The following is a 21253-nucleotide window of genomic DNA, read 5'->3' as shown; positions in this document are numbered from 1 at the left end:
ATTATGGGTTCGAAGAGGTAGAACAATTTGTCGTATTTATGGGAGCCTCCGAGATAGAATCCTTCATGGTTAAGAATTATGAAACTTGTGCTGTTTGTAAGGACCTTAAAGATTATGTCTCTTCTATCCTTAATTTTTTCAATGAAAGTTACAGTGATAATCCTTATATCATTGATTATAAAGAGAGACTCATTAATGCACAAGAATGCACTCACAATTTGCAGGAACCTGCGGAAGAAGAAACTGATGAACCTGAAAGCTCATTGGATGAAAAAGAGGAGAAAATTGATGAACCTGAAAGCTCATTGGATGAAAAAGAAGAGGAGAGTGATGAACAAAAGGAGGAAGAGTGGATTAGCTACCCATGCCAACCTTCTAATGAGAGTAACTCTTTATCTCTTACACTATTTGATTGTCCTCCATGCTTACCGAAAGAGGTTGAATGTTATGTTCCTGTGGATTCTCTTGAAATATTCCCTATGAGTAAAACTTGTGAAAATAATTATGCTACTGTTATTTATGATAATCCATGCTACTTTGATAAATCTTATGATAATGCTTTGTTTGTGCCTGATGTCGAAATGCATGGTACTAAAGAATTTTGCTTAGCAAATGTTTATGATAAATCTTTAGATGATGGTCCTATGTTACTTGATACTATTAATTGTACTACTAATGAAAATGGGATTGAAGAGTTCTTGACTTATTCTATGAGTCCCATATCTCTTGAGATTGATCAATCATCTTGTCATATTATTGATAAAAGTGAGTTTGAAAGTTTAGATCCCACTATTTTTGAGTTTGATAAAAATTATGTGTTTGGAAATCATGAAAAGTATGCTGCATGTGATAGTTATATTGTTGAGTTTATTCATGAAGCTACTGAAAATTATTATGAGAGAGGAAAATATGGTTGTAGAAATTTGCATGGTACTAAAACACCTCTCTATATGCTTAAAAATTTGAAGTTACTCTTGTTTTATCTTCTTATGCTTGCTAATTCGTTCTTCATGAATTTATTTGTGTACAAGATTCCTATGCATAGGAAGTGGGTTAGACTTAAATGTGTTATGGATTTGCCTCTTGATGCTCTCTTTTGTTTCAAATACTATTTCTTGCGAGTGCATCCTTAAAACTGCTGAGCCCATCTTAATGGCTGTAAAGAAAGAACTCCTTGGGAGATAACCCATGTGTTTATTTGCTACAGTACTTTGTTTCATATTTGTGTCTTGGAAGTTGTTTACTACTGTAGCAACCTCTCCTTATCTTAGTTTTGTGTTTTGTTGTGCCAACTGAAGCCTCTAATCGAAGGTTGATACTAGATTTGGATTTCTGCGCAGAAACAGATTTCTATCTGTCACGAATCTGGGCTGTTTTCTCTGTAGGTAACTCAGAAAAATATGCAAATTTACGTACGTGTTCCTCAGATATGTACGCAACTTTCATTAGTTTTGAGTTTTCTGATTTGAGCAACGGAAGTATTTATTTAAAATTCGTCTTTACTAGCTATTCTGTTTTGGCAGATTCTGTCTCTGTTTTTTGCATTGTCTCTTGTGGACTTTAAGCGAGGCTTTCTAGACGTGGAGAGCTATAGCTAATGTTTTATTGATTTATTGCAATATGTCACTACAGGACCAAGGTGGATTCAAATTTTTTGAGTACTAACCCCTCTAATGAAGTTTATGAGAAGTTTGGTGTGAAGGAAGTTTTCAAGGGTCAAGAGAGGAGGATGATATATGATCAAGAAGAGTGAAAAGTCTAAGCTTGGGGATGCCCCCGTGGTTCATCCCTGCATATTTCAAGAAGACTCAAGCGTCTAAGCTTGGGGATGACCAAGGCATCCCCTTCTTCATCAACTTATCAGGTTTCTTCTATTGAAACTATATTTTTATTCGGTCACATCATATGTGCTTTACTTGGAGCGTCTGTGTGCTTTTATTTTTGTTTGTGTTTGAATAAAGTTGGATCCTAGCAATCCTTGTTTGGGAGAGAGACACGCTCCGCTTTTTTATATGAACACTTGTTCTTCGTTTTACTTTTAATGTTCAATGATAAAAGTTGGAAGCTACAATACTTATGGTTATTTGGTTGGAAACAGAAAATGCGTCATAATGTCTTGGATAATTTGACACTTGGCAATTGTTTTGAGCTCTCAAGTAGATCATGATTAAGTTTTTTTTTCATGTAGTTTAAACCTATTAGTGGAGAACTACTGAAGAGCTTGTTAAAATTGGTTTGCATGATTGTTCTCTCTTAAGGTCTAGATATTTTCTGGTAAAAGTGTTTGGGCAACAAGGAAGACAGTGTAGAGTATTATAATGCTTGCAATATGTTTTTATGTAAGTTTTGCTGTACCGGTTCATACCTGTGTTTGCTTCAAATAGCCTTGCTAGCCTAAGCCTTGTATCGAGAGGGAATACTTCTCATGCATCCAAAATCCTTGAGCCAACCACTATGCCATTTGTGTCCACCATACCTACCTACTATGTGGTATTTTTTGCCATTCCAAAGTAAATTGCTTGAGTGCTACCTTTAAACAATTCAAAATTTATCACCTCTGATTTGTGTCAATGTTTTATAGCTCATGAGCAAGTATGTGGTGTTTATCTTTCAATCTTGTTGGGCAACTTTCACCAATGGACTAGTGGCTTCATCCGCTTATCCAATAATTTTGCAAAAAGAGCTGGCAATGGGATTCCCAGTCCCAAATTAATTAACAAAAATAGACACTCCTCCATGGTATGTGATTGTTGGACGGCACCCGAAGGATTCGGTTAGCCATGGCTTGAGAAAGCAAAGGTGGGGAGGAGTGTCATCATAATAAAACTAAAATAAAAAGGCACTCCTTCATGGTATGAGATTGTTGGCAGGCACCCGAGGATTCGGTTAGCCATAGTTTGTGAAAGAAAGGTTGGAAGGAGTGCCACCCAAAAATAAAAATAAAATGGGAGCCGCTCTTTGAAGGATTGTCTGGCAAGGGGGTTAGAGTGCCCACTACCATTCGTTGACAACAACAAACACCTCTCAAAATTTTATTTATTATGCTCTCTTTATGTTTTCAAAACCAAAGCTCTAGCACAAATATAGCAATCAATGCTTCCCTCTGCGAAGGGCCTTTCTTTTACTTTATGTTGAGTCAGTTTACCTATTTCCTTCCATCTTAGAAGCAAACACTTGTGTCAACTGTGCATTGATTCTTACATACTTGCTTATTTGCATTCATCATATTACTTTATGTTGACAATTATCCATGAGATATGCATGTTGAAAGTTGAAAGCAACCGCTGAAACTTAAATCTTCCTTTGTGTTGCTTCAATGCTTTTACTTTGAATCTATTGCAAAATATATAGCATTTAATGAAGCTTGCAAAGAGTTTGTTTGGTTGAAAGGTTTGTATGCTGAGCTTTGTGGAGATGATTCTTGCATTAACTTGTTTTCTGACAGTCAAAGTGCAATATACCTTACTAAAGATCAAATGTTCCATGAGAGGACAAAGCACATTGATATCAAGTACCATTATGTGCGCGACATTGTTGCTCAAGGTAAACTGAAGGTATGCAAGATGAGTACTCATGATAATCCTGCTGATATGATGACAAAGCCAGTTCCTCTTTCCAAGTTTGAGCTTTGCTCGAGCTTGGTTGGTATAACTATTTAGTCCAAGTGGTTGTTGGCGCCAGCAAGTGTTTTTCTTTGTTGTTCAGGAGATTATTGAAGTTCATGCTACAAGATGGAATTTGTCTCAAGGTGGAGTTTGTTGTATTGTGATCCAAATTCATATTCTAAAGGGAGGCTAACTTTTAACGAGCGGAGCGTAGCGGAGTCTGAAGTTAACACATACATCGTGCCCTGTAGGGACGCCTGCGAAGGGATGTGCGGGGGGCGGCAGCCCCCGCGGTACGGTACGGATCGTTGGCACCGCCTATATATAGATCTTGTAAGCCGCCGGTGGCTAGGGTTTATCAGATTATAAGATAACCCACGGCGTTTATAAATACTCCCCGATATAGTGAAATTTTGCTGGCTGGTGTCCGTGGTTTTTTCTCCTTCTGTGTTGGAAGGGGTTTTCCACGTTAAATCGTGTGTCTCCGTTGTGTTGACCTTTATTATTCTTCGTTATTTGCTTATCGCTTTTATAACAGACATGTTAATGGGTTCCGTCAATGGTTTGAATGATCCCTTATGAGGTGCATGTATGTGGAGCAAAAGTGCAAACTCACGCCACCTGCCGAAGCTCCCAGATCTAGTATCCAACTTGAACAAAAATCCCAGTTGAAGTAGAACCTTGATTTGACATGCCCTTTTCACCTTGAGCAAGATTGACCACGTTGCCAAGAATTCTTGTTCTGGCACTCTGCTAGAGACATTCTTTACCACTCAATCGTCTCAATTATAAAATAGCTCCTCAATCGTCTAGTTTTCTCACATGCTCGCATCACTCCAAGTTTCTCTTTTCTCTACTTTTGTCTAGGTTCCTCCTCACTTAGAGACCTCTTCCTGGCAACAACACTGCACATCTACGCACAGCTCCCCCTTCACCTCAAACCACCATCAGCGTACGCACCAACAGCTTCCTGCACGACAGCCCCTTCCACCGCAGCTTCGTTGTCCTCAGCCGTAGCTTCGATGCCATGTTGAATCAGAGAAGAGCTCAACTTTAGTATACCCAAACAGCTCTAGCGCGGCTGGGTTTTGTGTGTGTGTGTTAGGTCTTGCACTCCTCCAACTCCTTCCTTTTACAGGTCAGCTTCCACATGGGTTTGGGCCTCTTGAGCTAGAAAACTATCAATAGGTTCAACACCCTTAACACATAGAGGTGTGTTATTTATGTGGTTAGTGGATCACTAAAAGGATAGCACGTCTTGCTGTCTTGTTGTGTCTTAGTGTTGTCGTAGCACCTTATTTTTGCATTTTCCATTGCCCATTAGAGGGTTGAACATAAGTTTTTGGTAGGGAAAACTTTGTGAATTTGAATGTTCTTGCTGAATCTTTTCTAATAGTCATCACCATAATTTGTCAATTCACACGAAATTTAATTAAATAAAAATCTGGGTTTCGTATTTCTCTTTTTCAACAATCCTTTTCGCATGCCATTATTCTATTCTGCTACGGCGAATTAAGGTAAGGGGTAATAACTATATGTTTAACTAGGATAACTAAGTTTTCTTCGAAAGCATATTAGCATGCAGCTATAGGTGAAGTAAGTTTTATTTTTTTTCGAATTTGGTGAAGTAAGATTTGCCGTTGCAAGTAACATGATGCAAAGGAATGTAATTCCTAGGTACAGGAAACAAATTAATCTACTGCTATTGACTATTGAGTGAAAATAAAGTAGAATCGATAGTGCGCTTTCATCGGCATGGAACAAGCCTAAGTAAATATCTGCGGCACCCAAATCCATTGTATGTTCAACAAGGATAAAACATAGCTCAACTTGAGACGTATATATAGAGTCCAGGATGAAGTCGCCAGGTTGGTGCCTCAGCCAATAATGATCTCTCCTCTCCCTAAATATGACTCCATCTTCACCGAAGTAGATAGCAAAGCCTCATTTTTCGTTCAAAATATGCAATGGCCACACAGATAGATGGGAAGATAAACAAAGAATAGAGAGATGAGATGTAAGAACATTACACGGGAATTGAAGACATCGGAACATTGGCAAACAGATAGGCAAAGGGAAATTGACTGTTCGGTCTATTAAGGTTATCCATATGCCGCACGACACATTCCTCCATGATTTGCTTGTTGTTGTTTAACATTTCTCTTTAGTGGGCTGAACACTAATTTTTGGCTACCAGAATAAAAATTTCTACCAGAGGGGCAATGTATGACCAGTAAACAAGAGAATGTCAGATTTTTTTTCCGTGGGAATTTCCTAAATTTCAACGTCACTACAGGAATGGCGAGTTACGCCGACGGCCATGTTGTACGCCGACGGCCAAATATCGGGGCCGTCAGCATACAGGCCGGTCAGCCCAACCCCTCAATAAGTCCCTCGGCGTACATGTGCCCTCGGGGTACGCATGGATACGCCGACGGCCACCCTCGGCGTACACCTGGCCGTCGGCGTAGCTGCAAGTAGGCAACCCAGCTCGGCCGTGCCCTAACGGCCTTGGGACGGCGTCAACTCTACGCCGAGGGGCACCGTTGACGTATCACACGACCATTTTTTCCCTTCCTTCTCCCGCCAGATGACGTCACACGCAATAGCTATGCCGAGGGGCACCGTCGGCATAGCCCATGCTGGTTTTTCCTTTTTCCCGCCCGATTTCCCGTCAAACTTTCCCGCTCCATTTTTTCCGCCCATTCTTTCCCGCCAAGTTTTCCCGCCAGGACGCCAGTGGAGGTGCCACATGTCCGGATATGCCGAGGGGGACACCGTCGGCGTAGCGTCACCCAGGACGTGACGAGGAGGCGCCACGTCGCCTTCTATACCGAGGGGGCACCGTCGGTGTAGTGCTGACGTCCGTAAGACGGACGGCACCGATAGGTGTGCTACGCCGAGGGGAGGGCCCAGCCGTCAGCCTCTTAGCCTACGCCGACGGCCACGTGGGCTCTGCCGAGGCGGACCTTCCCCGAGGAGCTACGCCGACGGCCTCTCCAGGCTACGCCGAGGGCGCGCCCCTCGGCGTAGCGCGCCATTCCTGTAGTGCGTTTTTATGAAACAGTTCTATCATATTCACCAAAAATTGTCAGTTTGCACGAATTTCAAAATAGTGCCTTTGGTTGAACCTTGATTCTAGTTCCGTTTTTTAGGAATCATTTTCGTATGCCATTATTTTATTCTGTTACAATGAATTAAGGGGCAAGAATATATAATCAAGACAACCAAGTTATCTTGGAAAACACACGTCAGTAAGCAGATAATTAGTTTGCAGCTATATATACGTGTGTCTGGTGTTCAAAGGCGAAGTAAGATTCGCCGTTGCATCCAACACAACGCAAAGGAATGTAATTCCTAGGTTTTTTTTTCGATATGGGAGCATCGCTCCGGCCTCTGCATCAATAGATGCACACAGCCATGTAATTCCTAGGTACAGGGAAAAATATACCGTTGCGACTGAGTAAAAGTGTAATTGAGAGTGCGTGGTAAATATTTGCAGCATCCCAATCTTCCAAATTGAACAAAAATGACAAAACAAAGCCTCATTTGAGTATGTGTGAAAACTTGAGACGTACGTAGTTCAGGATGAAATCACCATGTTGGTGCTACAACACGGTACAGCTGATCGCAGGGACACGCGGTACTGGAGCTGGAGCTCACCATGGCCGGGCAGACAGACCTCTGCCAAGCAACGACCAATTTCAGCGAAACAGGGACCAACCACAGCAGTCAATATGGAGCATCCAGCACGTAGAGTTTCTGCTAAGCTTAGAATTTGGTGTGTATGGGATATGCACCTGTAAGTTGTAAGCCTGTAATGGTTATCAGATAGAACCGTTCTACTTGAATCGTCAGCTTTACTCTGACTCCACGATAAATGGGACTTCAGTCCACTCGTTTGCTAGGACAATGCCCTCCATCATAGCTCCCATTTCCGCTTCAAGTGCTCACTGTGTTAACAGGCCCAACAGGGATGTGTAGGACAACGATATAGCATTGGAATTCAGTTTGCTAATGTTCCGATGACTCCAATTCTCATATACATGATTACATGATGTCTTAGCATCTCATCTCTCTGTTCTTTTCTTATTTCCCCCTCTCATTATGTGGTCGTTTCCTATGAATGGCTTGTTGTCTCCTTCAGTGAAGATGGAGTTGGGTATATAAGGTAGGGGCAGAGAGACACAAGTGTATCAGGTTGGTAAAGTATTCATCATAGTACATTACATGAATAAATTGCGGAGAAAATAAGGTACTACTAGTATGTGGTTGGTGGAGTACTTAAAGGATAAGCGTGTACTGTTGCATTGGTATGTCTCAGTGTTGTGTCTAGTGTTGGGTGTTGCTAGACTCTTGTGTCTTAGTGTAAGCAGATAATTATCTTGCAGCTACTCGTCTTTGTCCAATAATATAAAATATTACTACAACCAATATAATCCTATATTGCTTGTAAGAATATCTTACATTATGTGAAGGGGGAATAGTATCATTGTTCTAGGGTGAAGCAAGATTAATGGTTGCATCCAATGCAACACAAAAGGGATGTAATTCCTAGATTCTTATGAGTAAAAGTAGAATCCATAGTGCCGTTTCATTGGCATGGAGCAAACCCAAGTAAATATCCGCAGCATCCAAATCCACCGTATGAACAAAAGGACAAAAGAAAGCTCTAGTGAGTATGTGTAAAAACTTGAATGTACGGAGATAAAGATGAAGTGACCAGGTTGGTGCCTCATCCAATAATGGTTTTTTAAACATAAGACCTAAGCTCAGCTGTAAATTAATAAAGCCACAACGGCAAATAGTACATGGATGCTGAGAATAGCTTACAACACAACGAAGTTACAAGCAAACGACAGAAAGAATGAAAAACAGCCTGCAACACCATGGTCCTCTTCAGCGATCAGCATCCCGGCGCTAGTGAAACTCGAGCAAAAGTCGCAGGTGTGGCATGACATGGAAAGCCCCAGGTAGTCGAGCATCAGCCAATAATGGTCTCCCACTCTCGCACTATAAATATACTGGTCCATCCTTACGGAAGTAGATAGCAAAGTCAAATTGCTCCTTATATGGGCAATGACCACATAAAACAGAGGGGAGGATAAGAAAAGAACGCATAGATGAGATGTAAGAACATCATGTACAAGGGAATTGGAGACATCAGAACATTAGGAGACTGCTAAGCAATGGGAAATTGGCTGTTCAGTCTATTTAGGTTCTCCACAGGCCGCACTGCCCATGCATTCCCTGCCGTTGTATCTTAGTTCTGCTAGAATTCATTGTTTTGTTCAACATTTCCCTTTAGCGGGCTGAACACAAATATTTGGCTACCAGAATATATTTTTACCCAAGGGATATGACCAGCAAATCAAGTAAACAAGAGAATGCCAACCTTTTATCTATGGGAACTCTCAAAATTCCAATCTTTTTCCTGAAAATTTTCTAGCATATTCACGAAATTTTTTCAATTTGCACAAATTTCAATTAGTTCCCTTGACTGAATCTGGGTTGGGTTCTATGTTTGTCTTTTATAACAATCATTTTCGCATTCCATTATTTATTCTGATACGGTGAATTAAGGGCCAAGAATATATAGATAATCAACACGGCCAAGTTTCTTGGTAAACACATGGATAATTACTCGCTCTGTTCCTATGAATAAGGTGTACGCTCTTTTGAAGATTTAACTTTGATGAAGAGTTAGTGTTGAGTAACATACTGTACTAGGTATAGGTCCCCGTGTTTTGTCAGGGTTGTACCTGTAATTGTACATGTGTCCTTCTATATATACATGAGCAGCCGGCCCTATTGGTGCTATGCAATCTCCAATAACTCTTCTACATGGTATCAGAGGCCCCTCAGGTCCTGACCTAGCCGCCGCCCTCTCCCCCCCCCCCCCCCCCCTAGGGTGCCGCCAGCCCTCCTCCTCCCAGCCCTAGCCGCCGCCCCTCCCCGGGCGCCGCCGGCCTCCACCCCAACCCTAGCCCTAGCCGCTTCCGCCTCCCACCACCACCACCGCTTCCGCCATGGCCGGTTTCTCCTCCTCCGGCTCCGACCCCTTCAACTCCTCCCGCTCCGGTAGCAGCAACCCCTTCGCCGGCCCCTCCGTCGCCGTCATCCGCGCCATCCCCATCGCCGAGCACGTGCCAGTGACGCTCTCCACCACCGTTGCCAACTTCTTCCCGTGGAAGACGTACTTCGGGCTGCTCTTCCGCGAGTATGATCTCCTCGATCACGTCGACGGCACCATCGACCTCCTCGCCATGCCGCACGACCCCGAGTGGCTCGCGATCGACGCCACCATCATCCGCTGGTTCTACCAGACCGTCTCCAGCGACATCTTCCGCACCGTCGTCCGCGACGGCGACTCCGCACACACGGTCTGGGCTAAGATCACCGGCCTCTTCACCGACAACAAAATCCAGCGGGTCACCTTCCTCCAGCAGGAGTTCTTCGGCACCCACCAGAACGACCAGTCTCTCGACGAGTACGTCCTCAAGCTGAAGAGCCTCTCCGACGAGCTTCGTGACTTGGAGTTTCCGATCGATGACAAGATCATGCTTTCCACCCTGTCGGTGGGTCTCGGCGAGGATCTCAGCAACGCCGCCTCCAACCTCACGCTCATCACCACGCCCACCTTCGAGCAGGCTGTGGCCTACCTGCGCCTCGAGGAGCGCCGCCTCAAGCATCTCCAGGCTCGGGCGGCCCATACCGCCTTCATCGCCGGCTTCTCCCGCGGTGCCCAGACTCCCGCACCTCGCCCCACCGGTCCGTCGCCGGGTTTCCCCGCAGCCGGTCACCAAGCCGGTCAGACCGGGCCGTGGACCGGCCAGTCCGGTCACCAGGCCGGCCCGACCGGGCCGTGGACCAGTCCAACCGGCGCCCAGGCCGGTCAGACCGGCCCATGGACCGGGCAGGCGGCTACTTCTGGCGGTGGTCGCCGCGGACGTCGTCGCCGTGGCGGTGGTGGCAACGGTGGCGGCAATGGTGGCGCCAACGCCACCACCCCCGCGCCTCGTCCACCTCAGCACACCGCCCCTCCGCCATGGACCGGGGTCGTTCATGCCTACTCCATGCCCGTGTCGCGCGCCCCCTACCCGGTCATCATGGGGCCACGTCCGGCCACCCACCAGGCTTTCTACGCGGCGCCCCAGCCCGCCCCGGCCTACGCTGCCCCCGCCCCCTCCCGGAGCTCGGCCTCGTGGGACCCCGCGCTCCTGACCGCCCTCCAGAGCGTCCCCTCCGCTGGGGCGTATGGTGGCGGTGGCGACTGGTTCATGGACACCGGCGCCTCCGCGCATATGGCTGCGCACCCCGGTAACCTCTCGTTTTCTACACCCGCTTCCACTTCCTCTCGCATCATCGTTGGCAACGGTCATGCTCTTCCCATCACTCACACCTGTTCCGTCTCTTTTCCTTCCACTTCCACTCCTCTCTCTCTACATAACGTTCTTGTTTCTCCTGACTTGATTAAAAAATCTTGTTTCCGTTAAGTCTTTCTGTCATGATAATCCTGTGACTGTGGAATTTGACGCATTTGGTTTTTCTGTCAAGGATGGTCGTACTCGGATGCTCCTCCACCGATGTGACAGCCCCGGCGATCTGTACCTTGTTGGTTCGGCCTCCACCACCGCCAGCAGCCCACTCACCCTCACCGCCGGTGTCGACCTCTGGCACGCCCGCCTCGGCCATCCTAGCTCCGCCACTCTGCGTCAAATAATGCAAGGCTTCTCCTTTACTTGTAATAAAACGGATGCCCACTCTTGTGAAGCATGTCGTCTAGGCAAACATGTTCGCCTCCCGTTTAGTTCCTCCTCCACAGTCGCGTCTTTTCCGTTTCAACTTATTCATAGTGATGTTTGGACCTCGCCTGTTCCGAGTAATTATGGTTATAATTATTATCTAGTGATTCTTGATGATTACTCGCATTTTGTATGGACTTTTCCCTTCGTCGTAAACCCGATGTTGCCGCCACCCTCACCACCTTCTTCGCCTTTGTTTCCACTCAGTTCGGTCGCCCCATCCACGCCTTACAAACTGACAACGGCAAAGAGTTCAACAACATCACCATTCGCTCACTTCTCGCCGCCCATGGCGCCGTCTTCCGCCTCACGTGTCCATACACCTCTCCACAGAACGGTCGTGCCGAACGGATGCTTCGTACCCTCAACGACTTCGTCCGCACCCTTCTGTTCCATGCATACATGCTCCCACGATTCTGGCCAGATGCTCTTGCCACGGCGACTCTCCTCGTCAACATCCGCCCGTGTCGTGTGCGTTGGTTATACACGCCGCATCACCTACTCTACGGTGCGCCGCCCGCCTATGATGACCTTCGCATCTTCAGCTGCCGGTGTTATCCTAACACTGCTGCCACCGCCGCGCATAAGCTTGGCCGCGCTCTCTCCCTTGTGTTTCTCGCCTACCCCGCCAACACCAAGGGCTACCGCTGTTACGACCCAGTCTCCCATCGTGTCCTCACCTCCCGGCACGTGTACTTTGACGAGTTAGTTTTTCCGTTTCAGCAGGGACTTTTGGCGACACCTCCGACGACGCCCCCGGCGCCCGCTGGCCCTCTTGTGGCCGCGCACCGACGACTGACCGCGGCGGCCCCCTCTGCGCCGGCCCCTCCTGGTCCCTCGGTGTCTCCGTCGCCCGCGGCGCCCCAGGCGCCCTAGTCGCCCGCGACGTCTCCCTCGACCGCCTCTTCATCGGCCACCTCGTCGCCCGCCTCACCGCCCGTCGCTGCGCCCCCTGAGCCCTTGCTCACCCGCGCCCGCGCGGGCGTGCGTCGGCCGTCTACACTCTACCCCGCCGACCAGTATGTCTGCATGGCATCCCCGTCCGCCACGTCTGCCTTCTGGGCCAGCGGCAACAGTGTCCTGCCGCATGATGGCGACGTACCTCCCAGCCGCCCACCCGGTCACCCGGCCGGTCCAACCGGCCCCACAACCGGCCTGGCCGGCCCAGCACCCGGTCGAACCGGCCATACAACCGGCCGGCCCAGTCAAAACCGGCCCTCAGACCGGTGCCAACCGGAGTGGTGTCCAGGGGCCTCAGCCCCCTCGCCCGGTCGGCCGCCCGGTCCAACCGGACCACCAGCCGGCCCACCCGGCCACCAGGCCGGTCCAACCGGCTCCTCGATCGGACCGGCACCTGCTGACGTGTCCACCTCCGCCCTATCACCGGTTCCCACCTCGGCTCGCGCCACCTTGCGCGACCTGCATTGGCGCGCTGCCATGCAGGAGGAGTACGATGCGCTACAGCGTAACCGGACCTGGGAGCTGGCTCCCCGGCCCCCTCGTGCCAACGTCATCACCGGCAAATGGGTCTTCAAGCACAAGCTTGGCTCCGACGGTACTCTCGAGCGCTACTAGGCGCGTTGGGTCGTGCGCGGCTTTCGGCAACGCGCCGGTGTTGACTTCACGGATACGTTCGCCCCGGTTGTCAAACCGGGCACGATCCGCACGGTGTTGCACCTTGCCGCCTCGCGCATGGCCGGTGCATCAGATGGACGTCTCCAACGCCTTACTTCATGGCCATCTGTCGGAGCAGGTGTACTGCCAGCAGCCCATCGGCTTCGTCGATGTTGAGCGCCCTGATGACGTGTGTTTGCTCTTTCGGTCCTTGTATGGACTGAAGCAGTCGCCCCGCGCCTGGTACCAGCGCATCGCTGGCTTCCTGCATCAGCTTGGTTTCCGCTCCACGCGTTCTGATGCGTCGTTTTTCGTCTACCGGACCGGCAACGACATGGCCTACCTGCTGCTCTACGTCGACGACATCATCTTGACGGCCTCCACCGCTGGTCTTCTTCGACAGCTCACCGACAGTCTTCGCGCCGAGTTCGCGTTGAAGGATCTCGGACCGCTCCACTACTTCCTCGGCATCGAGGTTGTCCGGCGTGCGGACGGGTTCTTCCTTCATCAACGGAAGTATGCCCACGAGCTCCTCGAGCGTGCAGGGATGCTTAACTGCAACCCTGCCCCGACTCCTGTTGACACGAAGGCCAAGCTCTCAGCCAGTGATGGGTCGCTGGCCTCCGACACGCCGTTCTACCGCTCCATCGTCGGTGCCCTCCAGTACTTGACGTTGACACGTCCAGAGCTCCAGTACGCTGTGCAGCAGGTGTGCTTGCATATGCATGCCCCTCAGGATGCCCATTGGGTCGCGGTGAAGCGGATTCTCCGCTACGTTTGTGGCACCATGGGCTATGGCTTGTCACTGCATGCTTCGCCCTCGACGTCGACCGACCTCGTTGCCTACTCGGACGCGGACTGGGCGGGCTGCCCGGACACGCGACGCTCCACCAGCGGATACTGCGTCTACCTCGGCTCGTCGCTCGTCTCTTGGTCCTCCAAGAGGCAGCCCACCGTGTCTCGCTCCAGTGCTGAGGCCGAGTACCGCGCCGTGGCCAACGCTGTGGCTGAGTGCACATGGCTTCGTTAGCTTCTGTCCGAGCTCTCTTGTCCCGTTGACAAGGCTACGGTGGTCTTCTGCGACAACGTGTCGGCTGTCTACCTCTCCGCCAACCCCGTTCATCATCGGCGCACAAAGCACATCGAGTTGGACATCCACTTTGTTCGTGAGCAAGTTGCCCTCGGTCGCGTTCGAGTTCTTCACGTACCGATGTCTCAACAGTTTGCCGATATCATGACGAAGGGATTGCCATCCACGACTTTTCCAGAGTTTCGCTCCAGTCTATGTGTCGGTGCCGACCCTTCGACTGTGGGGGGGTGTTGAGTAACATATTGTACTAGGTATAGATCCCCGTGTTTTGTCAGGGTTGTACCTGTAATTGTACATGTGTCCTTCTATATATACATGAGCAGCCGGCCCTATTGGTGTTGTGCAATCTCCAATAACTCTTCTACAGTTAGTCCACGTATATGATAGTTATTTGATAGAAAATTGATATCACTAGAAAGTGTTTTTCAATACGAATCTAGCGGTGTCAATGTTATGTAAGGTAATCAAGATATAGTTGCTCGAGAAAAGTGTGGTGGAGCAGGTGCGCTCCACGCACCTTCTCATTTTTTATCTTTTTCTTTTTTCTATCTCTTAAATTATATAATATTTCGATTAGATCTTTTTGCAAGTCACTCAAAAATAACAAATAGAATGGAGGAAAAATAGTTCAGAATTTTTTTATGCAAATTTAAATTTTAAATTATTTAAAATTCAAAATAAATTCTTGAAATACATATATAGATAATGACATAAAAAATACAAACTATTTTTCCCACATTCCAATTGTTATATTTAAGTGATCTGCACATTTTTTAGTTTAAACAATATGTGGTGTGAGAGATACAAAAATGAGAAATTATTTGAGAGGGGAACAAAAAGAATTTTGCACGGATCTTGATGCAGTATAGATGGTCTGGATACGGGTGCTCACCAAGCACATGCTCTAAAAGTCCACTCTCATAGTTGCTCAAATTTTTGGTCAGAGGAAAATCTTGGGAAGCATGTGCTCCTTATTCATTGGAATGGAGGTATTAGTTTGCATATACGTGGTAGTTGCATCCAACACAGCGATAAGGAATGTAATCCTTAGGAACATGAAACAATTAATCCACTGTTGTTGGGTAGAAGTATATCTACATCATAGATAGTGTGCTTTCATTAGCATGGAGAAAACCCAAGTAAAGATCTACATCATCCAAATCCTCCTTAATGAACAAAAAGGTTGGTTGATTATTCATTATAGTTGCACAAATTGTAAAGGAAATAGCATAATACTGTATCACCCTTACCCCATAGCGCCATTATTTTTGTGGTTTAATGTAGGACTAAAAGGATATCTTACTGGGTTGTTGTGTCTTAGTGTTGCCGTAGCACCTTGTTTTCTCATTTACCATTAGTGGGTTGAACACAAGTTTTTGGCTACCATGATACATTTTTACCGGAGTGGGCGGTATGACCAGTAACCACCGGCGACCGGAGCGGAGAATACCAGATTTTTACCATGGGAAACTTTGTGAATTTGAATGTTCTTGCTGAAACTTTTCTAACAGATTCACCATAATTTGTCAATGCTCGCGAAATTTAACTAAATAAAAGATCCATGTTCTATATTTCTCTTTTTCAACAATCCTTTTTACATGCCATTATTCTATTCTGCTACAGTGAATTAAGGAATAATAACTATATAGATAACCAGGACAAGAAAGTTTTCTTGGAAAGCATCAGCTTGCAGATATAGGTGAAGTAAAAAAACAATGGGAATTAGGTGAAGTAAGATTTATCAAAGCAAATAACATAATGCAAAGGAATGTAATTCCTAGGTACAGGGAACAGATTACTCTACTGCTAGTGGCTACTGAGTTAAAATAAAGTAGAATCACAGTGTGCTTTCGTTGCCATGGAGCAAACCCATCTAAATTTCTGCAGCACCCAAATCCACCTCATGAACAAAAAGAACAAAACAAAGCTCCCCGTGAGTAAGTGTGAAAACTTGAGACGCATGGAGGTCAGGATGAAGTCACCAGGTTGGTACCTTAGCCAATAATGATCTCCCCTTCTCCCTTTAAATATACCACTCCACCTTCAGGGGAGTAGATAGAGAAGCACGATTATTCATTCATATAGGCAATGGAAGAATAAGAAAAAAAAACACATAGATGAGATGTAAGAACATCATGTACACAGGAATTTGAGACATCGGAACATTAACAAACTGACTGGCATTGGGAAATCGGTTGTTCAGTTTATTTAGGTTCTCCATAGGCCGCACGGCACATGCCTCGGTGCCATCTGCAGGAGTTCCATGTTTGTGTTTAGCATGGGCCCTTGGGAAGGCTATAAACACACCTTGTTTCAAAAGTAGGATGAACACATACTATTGGCTACCCGAATGCATTTTTCCGAGAGTGGAATGTATGACCAGTAAACCAGAGACTAGCAGATTTTTATCAGTGAGAATTCTCTCTTTTCGTAACAATCCTTACCTACTGCTACATCATGGAGCTCACGAGTCACCACAGCCGTCTCCCAAGTGACAAGGGCCAGTGGGGCGTACAACTTGAAGTTCCAGCAAACCGACCATGGGCAAAAGATGTTAAGTAACGAATCTTCAGCTTAGAAATACACCACAGATTCAACGATATATAAAACAGAAACAACATCCATCAGAAGCACACTGTTCCTGACTCCACGAACCTCTGAAAACCTCAAACGTATGGCTACAAATAATCTAGTACCCCTCCTGACTGCTGTACATAATAAGCCACGAATTTAAACGCAGACAGCAGGAAGGGGTATAGTAGTTCAGTCGTTTATTTTACAGGTGGGAGTTCCTACATTTCAAGTAGAGCAACTAGTGCATTTGCGCTTCGGCCAAGCTCGCATCAAGCTCTTACTGCCTACCCTGCATGGCATCACAAGGGAGAATCATCAGTGATTGTATACATCAACAGTAAAAGCCAAACTAAAGAAAGATGCAGAATTTCACTGGGCAACAACTGCTACAAAATGAATGTGTGCAAAGATTGGTTTGATGCATGCAGCAGGTCCTATGGTCATTTCTCATATTAAATTCCTCCCGAATAATTGAATAGTATATGCATGCTTGCATTTCATCGTTCTACCATGAAATTTCCACTTACTAGATGGGGATGGGAATTTAACACAAAAATTTCAGTTCGCTTATCTACAGTTCAGTTAGTAGAAAGAAATGTTGAACCTACAAATCAGTCACCGCACGAACTTCCATCCATCAACATTCACTGGACAAGGACTACATGCATTAACTAGTAATATTAGGTTGCTTTGAAGTATTAGTTTCACCATAGGTGTGCAAGTATGTGATTTATGGACAAAAGCAATACACTGATCAATTTCATAGTACCAGTAAAAGTCATATTGCCAATGCTATTATACCTGCCAGTTCCCTTGTTGTCCTTCACCTGGGCTAGAATACTGGCCAGAACCCCCATGCAGGTTATCTGCACCATATGCAGGTCCTGCCCCCTGTCTGTTATCTCCACCATATGCAGGTCCTGCCCCCTGTCTGTTATCTCCACCAAAACCAATACCCGTACCAGGACCACCTTGGTTACCTCCAGGGTATGTTGGTGCAGGTGGTTGCCCATAGGTTACAGGTCCAGAGGGTTGCCCGTAGGTTCCAGGTCCAGAGGGTTGCCCGTAGGTTCCAGGTGCCGGAGGACTACCAGACCTGAAATCTCCTGCCTGCCCTTGCGAGAAGTTCCTGACCTCTTGCGGGTTTTGGTAACCTTGACCAGGTTGATTTACCTGCCCTTCGAAAGCACCAGGAGCAGGCGGTCCATTGTAACCTGAGCGGTCTGCAGAATTATTCCTCGCATAACCTCTACCATCTTGTCCAGCTTGTGCGTAACTCTGCTGTGGGTTGTAGCCCCTTCCATCTTGCGGCGGACGGTAGGGTTGGAAGTTTCCTTGTGGTGGTGGGCCGCTGTTGTAATTTCCTCGTGGTGGGGGGTTGTCCTGATAATTTCCTTGCAGTGGTGGGCCTCTTGGGTAATTTCCTTGTGGTGGAGGGTTGTCCTGGTAGTTTCCACGGAAGCTGCGGTTTCTGTCAGTCCTTGACGGTTTGCTATAATGTGTAGGTGGTGCTCTTGGAGTTATGACACCATTCTCGTATTTATCTCCTAATGAAACCAATTCACACATACAAATAAGAGCACAGTCATAAGTGGCTACTACAGTAAGCGTAATCCGTGAGAAAGGAAAACGGAATACAACAAACCTCCATATTCCTTCGTCTCTGGGTATAGATATGAATCAGGCAAGATGAAAACTACTCCCGGCAATCCTGATCAAAATGCCAAAATAGGCAAGGTAAGTTCTTCAATGTCTAGGATACCTAAACATTGCAAGCAGAAAATAAATTAAGGCATCATGTCCTCTCACCGCGAAATTTTTCTGACATTTCCTCAGACATTTCAGCTTGAAAACCAACATATGTTGTTGTACTAAGAGCATACATTCTCTTCTTAGCTTCCTCGTAACTTCAAGAAGGTAAGATCTCAGAAAGCGAGGCAATTATGTTGCAAATGATAGAATTTAATTGCTTATACATGAGCAAAAGAAGAATTCACATCATACATAAGTGCACACCCTCACTAGATATTTTCAGAGATCAAAATTATATACAGTAACAGTTACGGACAATCTAGGTACGATCAATGACATGATCTGTTAGGAGTAGAACAAACAAATGTGTTTGAAAACAAATTCAGGAATCAAAACTGAAAAGAGTTACATGATTAATTAAGAACAGAACCATCAAATATATGCAGCAATGGCTTAGGGAACCAATCATTGAATAGATATCATTGGTGTATATACTTGATGAATAAGTAATGGTAACAGATAAAAGGGATCCTTGAGCTGCAAACTTCAACAGCTGAATATCAGTTTCTTAATACATGGTGTTACATATATATTACTAAAATGCCAACAAATATATATACCCATACTCAATCCTTCAAAAGCAGATCTTATTTTTTTTCATAATTATCCAAATCTAACACAGAAAATAACAGAACTACGGAGATACTAACAACTCAAAGCATTGACAGACAAAATTTTACTCTGTGGCGGACCTTGAAGATATAGTTTCGATATTAGTGCTTCTGTGGGCCCTAACTAAAAATGCAGATTTGAGTATGGTTAAAGGTAGGAAACTACAAAGAGCAGTGGAATTACAATATTTTGGATATTTCAAATCGCAGCCCATGGAAAATGCAGCCACAAGCTTCTCCAAGCAAAAATCATATTACATTACATAGCATCATTGCTTCAAATTATGTGTCATTCTTCAGTAAATAAGTTCAGAAACAATGATGCTTCAAAAGAAAAGAAAAAATGACTCATTCAGAACTATACTGCTGAAGCAAAGAAATTCCGGGGTTGGATTTAAGCGCGATCATTCACAATAAATAGCGCAAGCCTATCACATATCTCTTAAATCAAGCCATGTTGACACAATTTACATCCACAGCCACAAATTAAAGATGAGTAGCACCCTCAAAGTTACCCAAGAAGACAGCAAGCACCACAATGAGTCTAGGCAATCGCAACTACTCCTAATTAGTATACAAAACTTCTCCTAATGAGGATTAATACCTAAGGGCAAACTAGATTAAACAGCACAGGATACATCAGAGCCACACATACGCTACCTTCCATCAGTCCACCGTACACAAGCCGCAACAAACAGAAGAAATCATACAGTTGGCAGTGTTGAACACTGCAATTCACCCTTGGAGACCAATTCGACACGTACAATTCAGGCATTTCTGACGAGATCGGGGATTCGAGAGAGAAACGTCATACCTTCCGACGACCTTGGCGAGGGTGTTGAGGTATGTCTCGATCATCTCCTCGCGGGACGGCTTGGGGTCGGGGAACTCCATGGTGATGAGCCAGTGCTTGTAGTCGCACCCCTCGAAGAGGATCTCGTCGGGGGAGATGTGGGAGTCATCCGCCCCGCCCCCGTAGTTTCCCCGAGCAGCGGCCGCCGCTGTCGACCGGAAGCCGGCGGCGCCGCCGGGGAGGAGCCGACGCGGGAGAGAGCGGGCGAAGGGGGCGGGGAGGAGGGATCGAGAGGGGGAGAGCGCGGCGGAGGCGGCGGGTCGGAGGAGCGGGGCGGAGGTGGAGGCGGCGGCGAGGGCTCGCCGTAGGCGGAGCGCGAGGGCCATGGCGGGCGGGCGGGCTAGGGTTTTCGTGGGGGTGAGGAGATGCTTCTGGGGTTTAACGAGTTTGTTTGAGGGAAATGGGGATTAGTATATTTGTGGCCTTTATTCACTTACGGGTGGGCTCAAGTCCACGGGAGGCGGAGCATATCTGACTTACCTGTAGGCCCGCGTGTTGGCTAATAAAATTAGGTGTATGTAAAAATAACCGCACCTTGGTGCCGCGTTTGGGGGCGTCCCTTTTTCACCCGCGTTCTCCAAACCCAAACCCCAACCAATTTTATATTTATAATTAAGGCTTTCTTCATAATTTTAGAGATGTTTCGTCGCTTTTACATGAAAGACATTAAAACGAGTGATGAAGACCATTAAGAAATCATGGAAAACACAAAGATAGGATAGAAAACCTTAGACTAGAGGGTGGCTCTAGTCTCCTACGCTGTCGTCGATGTCGTCTCATGAGTCGTTGCAGTAGTGGATACGCCAAGACTCTTTGTCAAACAGATTGATGCTCATCTCCTCGTTGCCTTCGTAGAAGAAGTTCACCAAGCTGCCGACCTCAATGTCGTGGTCGCGGGCGAATTTCTTCCAACCGGTGTGGAGGTACATCTTGCCTTCCTCGTCGAATAAGACCTCCACCGTTCACCGGCAGAAGTTGCAGCCTACTTCCCGCAAGATCACCGAGGCCGGCTGTGGTGATCCTGCATACCACTGCATGTTGTAGTATGTCAGTCGTTGACATAACATGTGCAAAGTACCAATCCGTAAATATTACATCTCTCAGAGTAGTACAACAGAAGCATAACTGGTCTTTATTTCAGTCACTTAAGATAACAAGCCATATATGTGCATCACATTGGAGCTCCTCCTGGGTCCACAGAGGATAACTCAAAGGTTCTAGGTGAACCCTACTTAACTTATACAATATAGGTCTAAGAAAGCTTAACACCATTTCTGCTCGAGCAGCTA

The 21253-nt window shown here is 46.5% G+C and overlaps 2 protein-coding genes across 2 annotated transcripts; one reads left to right on the top strand and one right to left on the bottom strand.

Annotated features, from left to right (window-relative positions):
* The first annotated feature begins 13118 nt into the window (after positions 1-13118).
* Positions 13119-14054, top strand: LOC127347249 (uncharacterized mitochondrial protein AtMg00810-like). Its single transcript, XM_051373459.1, has one exon. It carries the CDS (start codon positions 13119-13121, stop codon positions 14052-14054), a length of 936 nt encoding a protein of 311 aa, XP_051229419.1.
* A 2614-nt stretch (positions 14055-16668) lies between these two features.
* Positions 16669-20354, bottom strand: LOC127294079 (uncharacterized). Its single transcript, XM_051323825.1, has 5 exons — positions 19926-20354; positions 18498-18595; positions 18334-18399; positions 17490-18235; positions 16669-16977 (listed from the first exon to the last, which is right to left on the bottom strand). Exons 1-5 carry the CDS (start codon positions 20288-20290, stop codon positions 16966-16968), a joined length of 1287 nt encoding a protein of 428 aa, XP_051179785.1. The 5' UTR covers positions 20291-20354; the 3' UTR covers positions 16669-16965.
* Between the last annotated feature and the right edge of the window lie 899 nt (positions 20355-21253).

This window comes from Lolium perenne, chromosome 4 (genome assembly GCF_019359855.2).
Source record: "Lolium perenne isolate Kyuss_39 chromosome 4, Kyuss_2.0, whole genome shotgun sequence".
In the NCBI taxonomy this organism is placed as follows: Eukaryota; Viridiplantae; Streptophyta; class Magnoliopsida; order Poales; family Poaceae; genus Lolium; species Lolium perenne.
This window is presented reverse-complemented; position numbering and strand designations above follow the sequence as displayed.

Bases quoted from the DNA above. Each gene is read 5' to 3' on its own strand.
- LOC127347249 (XM_051373459.1), top strand. From the start codon at position 13,119: ATGGACGTCTCCAACGCCTTACTTCATGGCCATCTGTCGGAGCAGGTG.
- LOC127294079 (XM_051323825.1), bottom strand. From the start codon at position 20,290: ATGGCCCTCGCGCTCCGCCTACGGCGAGCCCTCGCCGCCGCCTCCACC. The intron at 18,596-19,925 runs GTATGACGTTTC...ACCTTCTTGAAG, and splicing joins CTCGCCAAGGTCGTCGGAAG to TTACGAGGAAGCTAAGAAGA. The intron at 18,236-18,333 runs GTTTGTTGTATT...TGGTTTCATTAG, and splicing joins AGAGACGAAGGAATATGGAG to GAGATAAATACGAGAATGGT.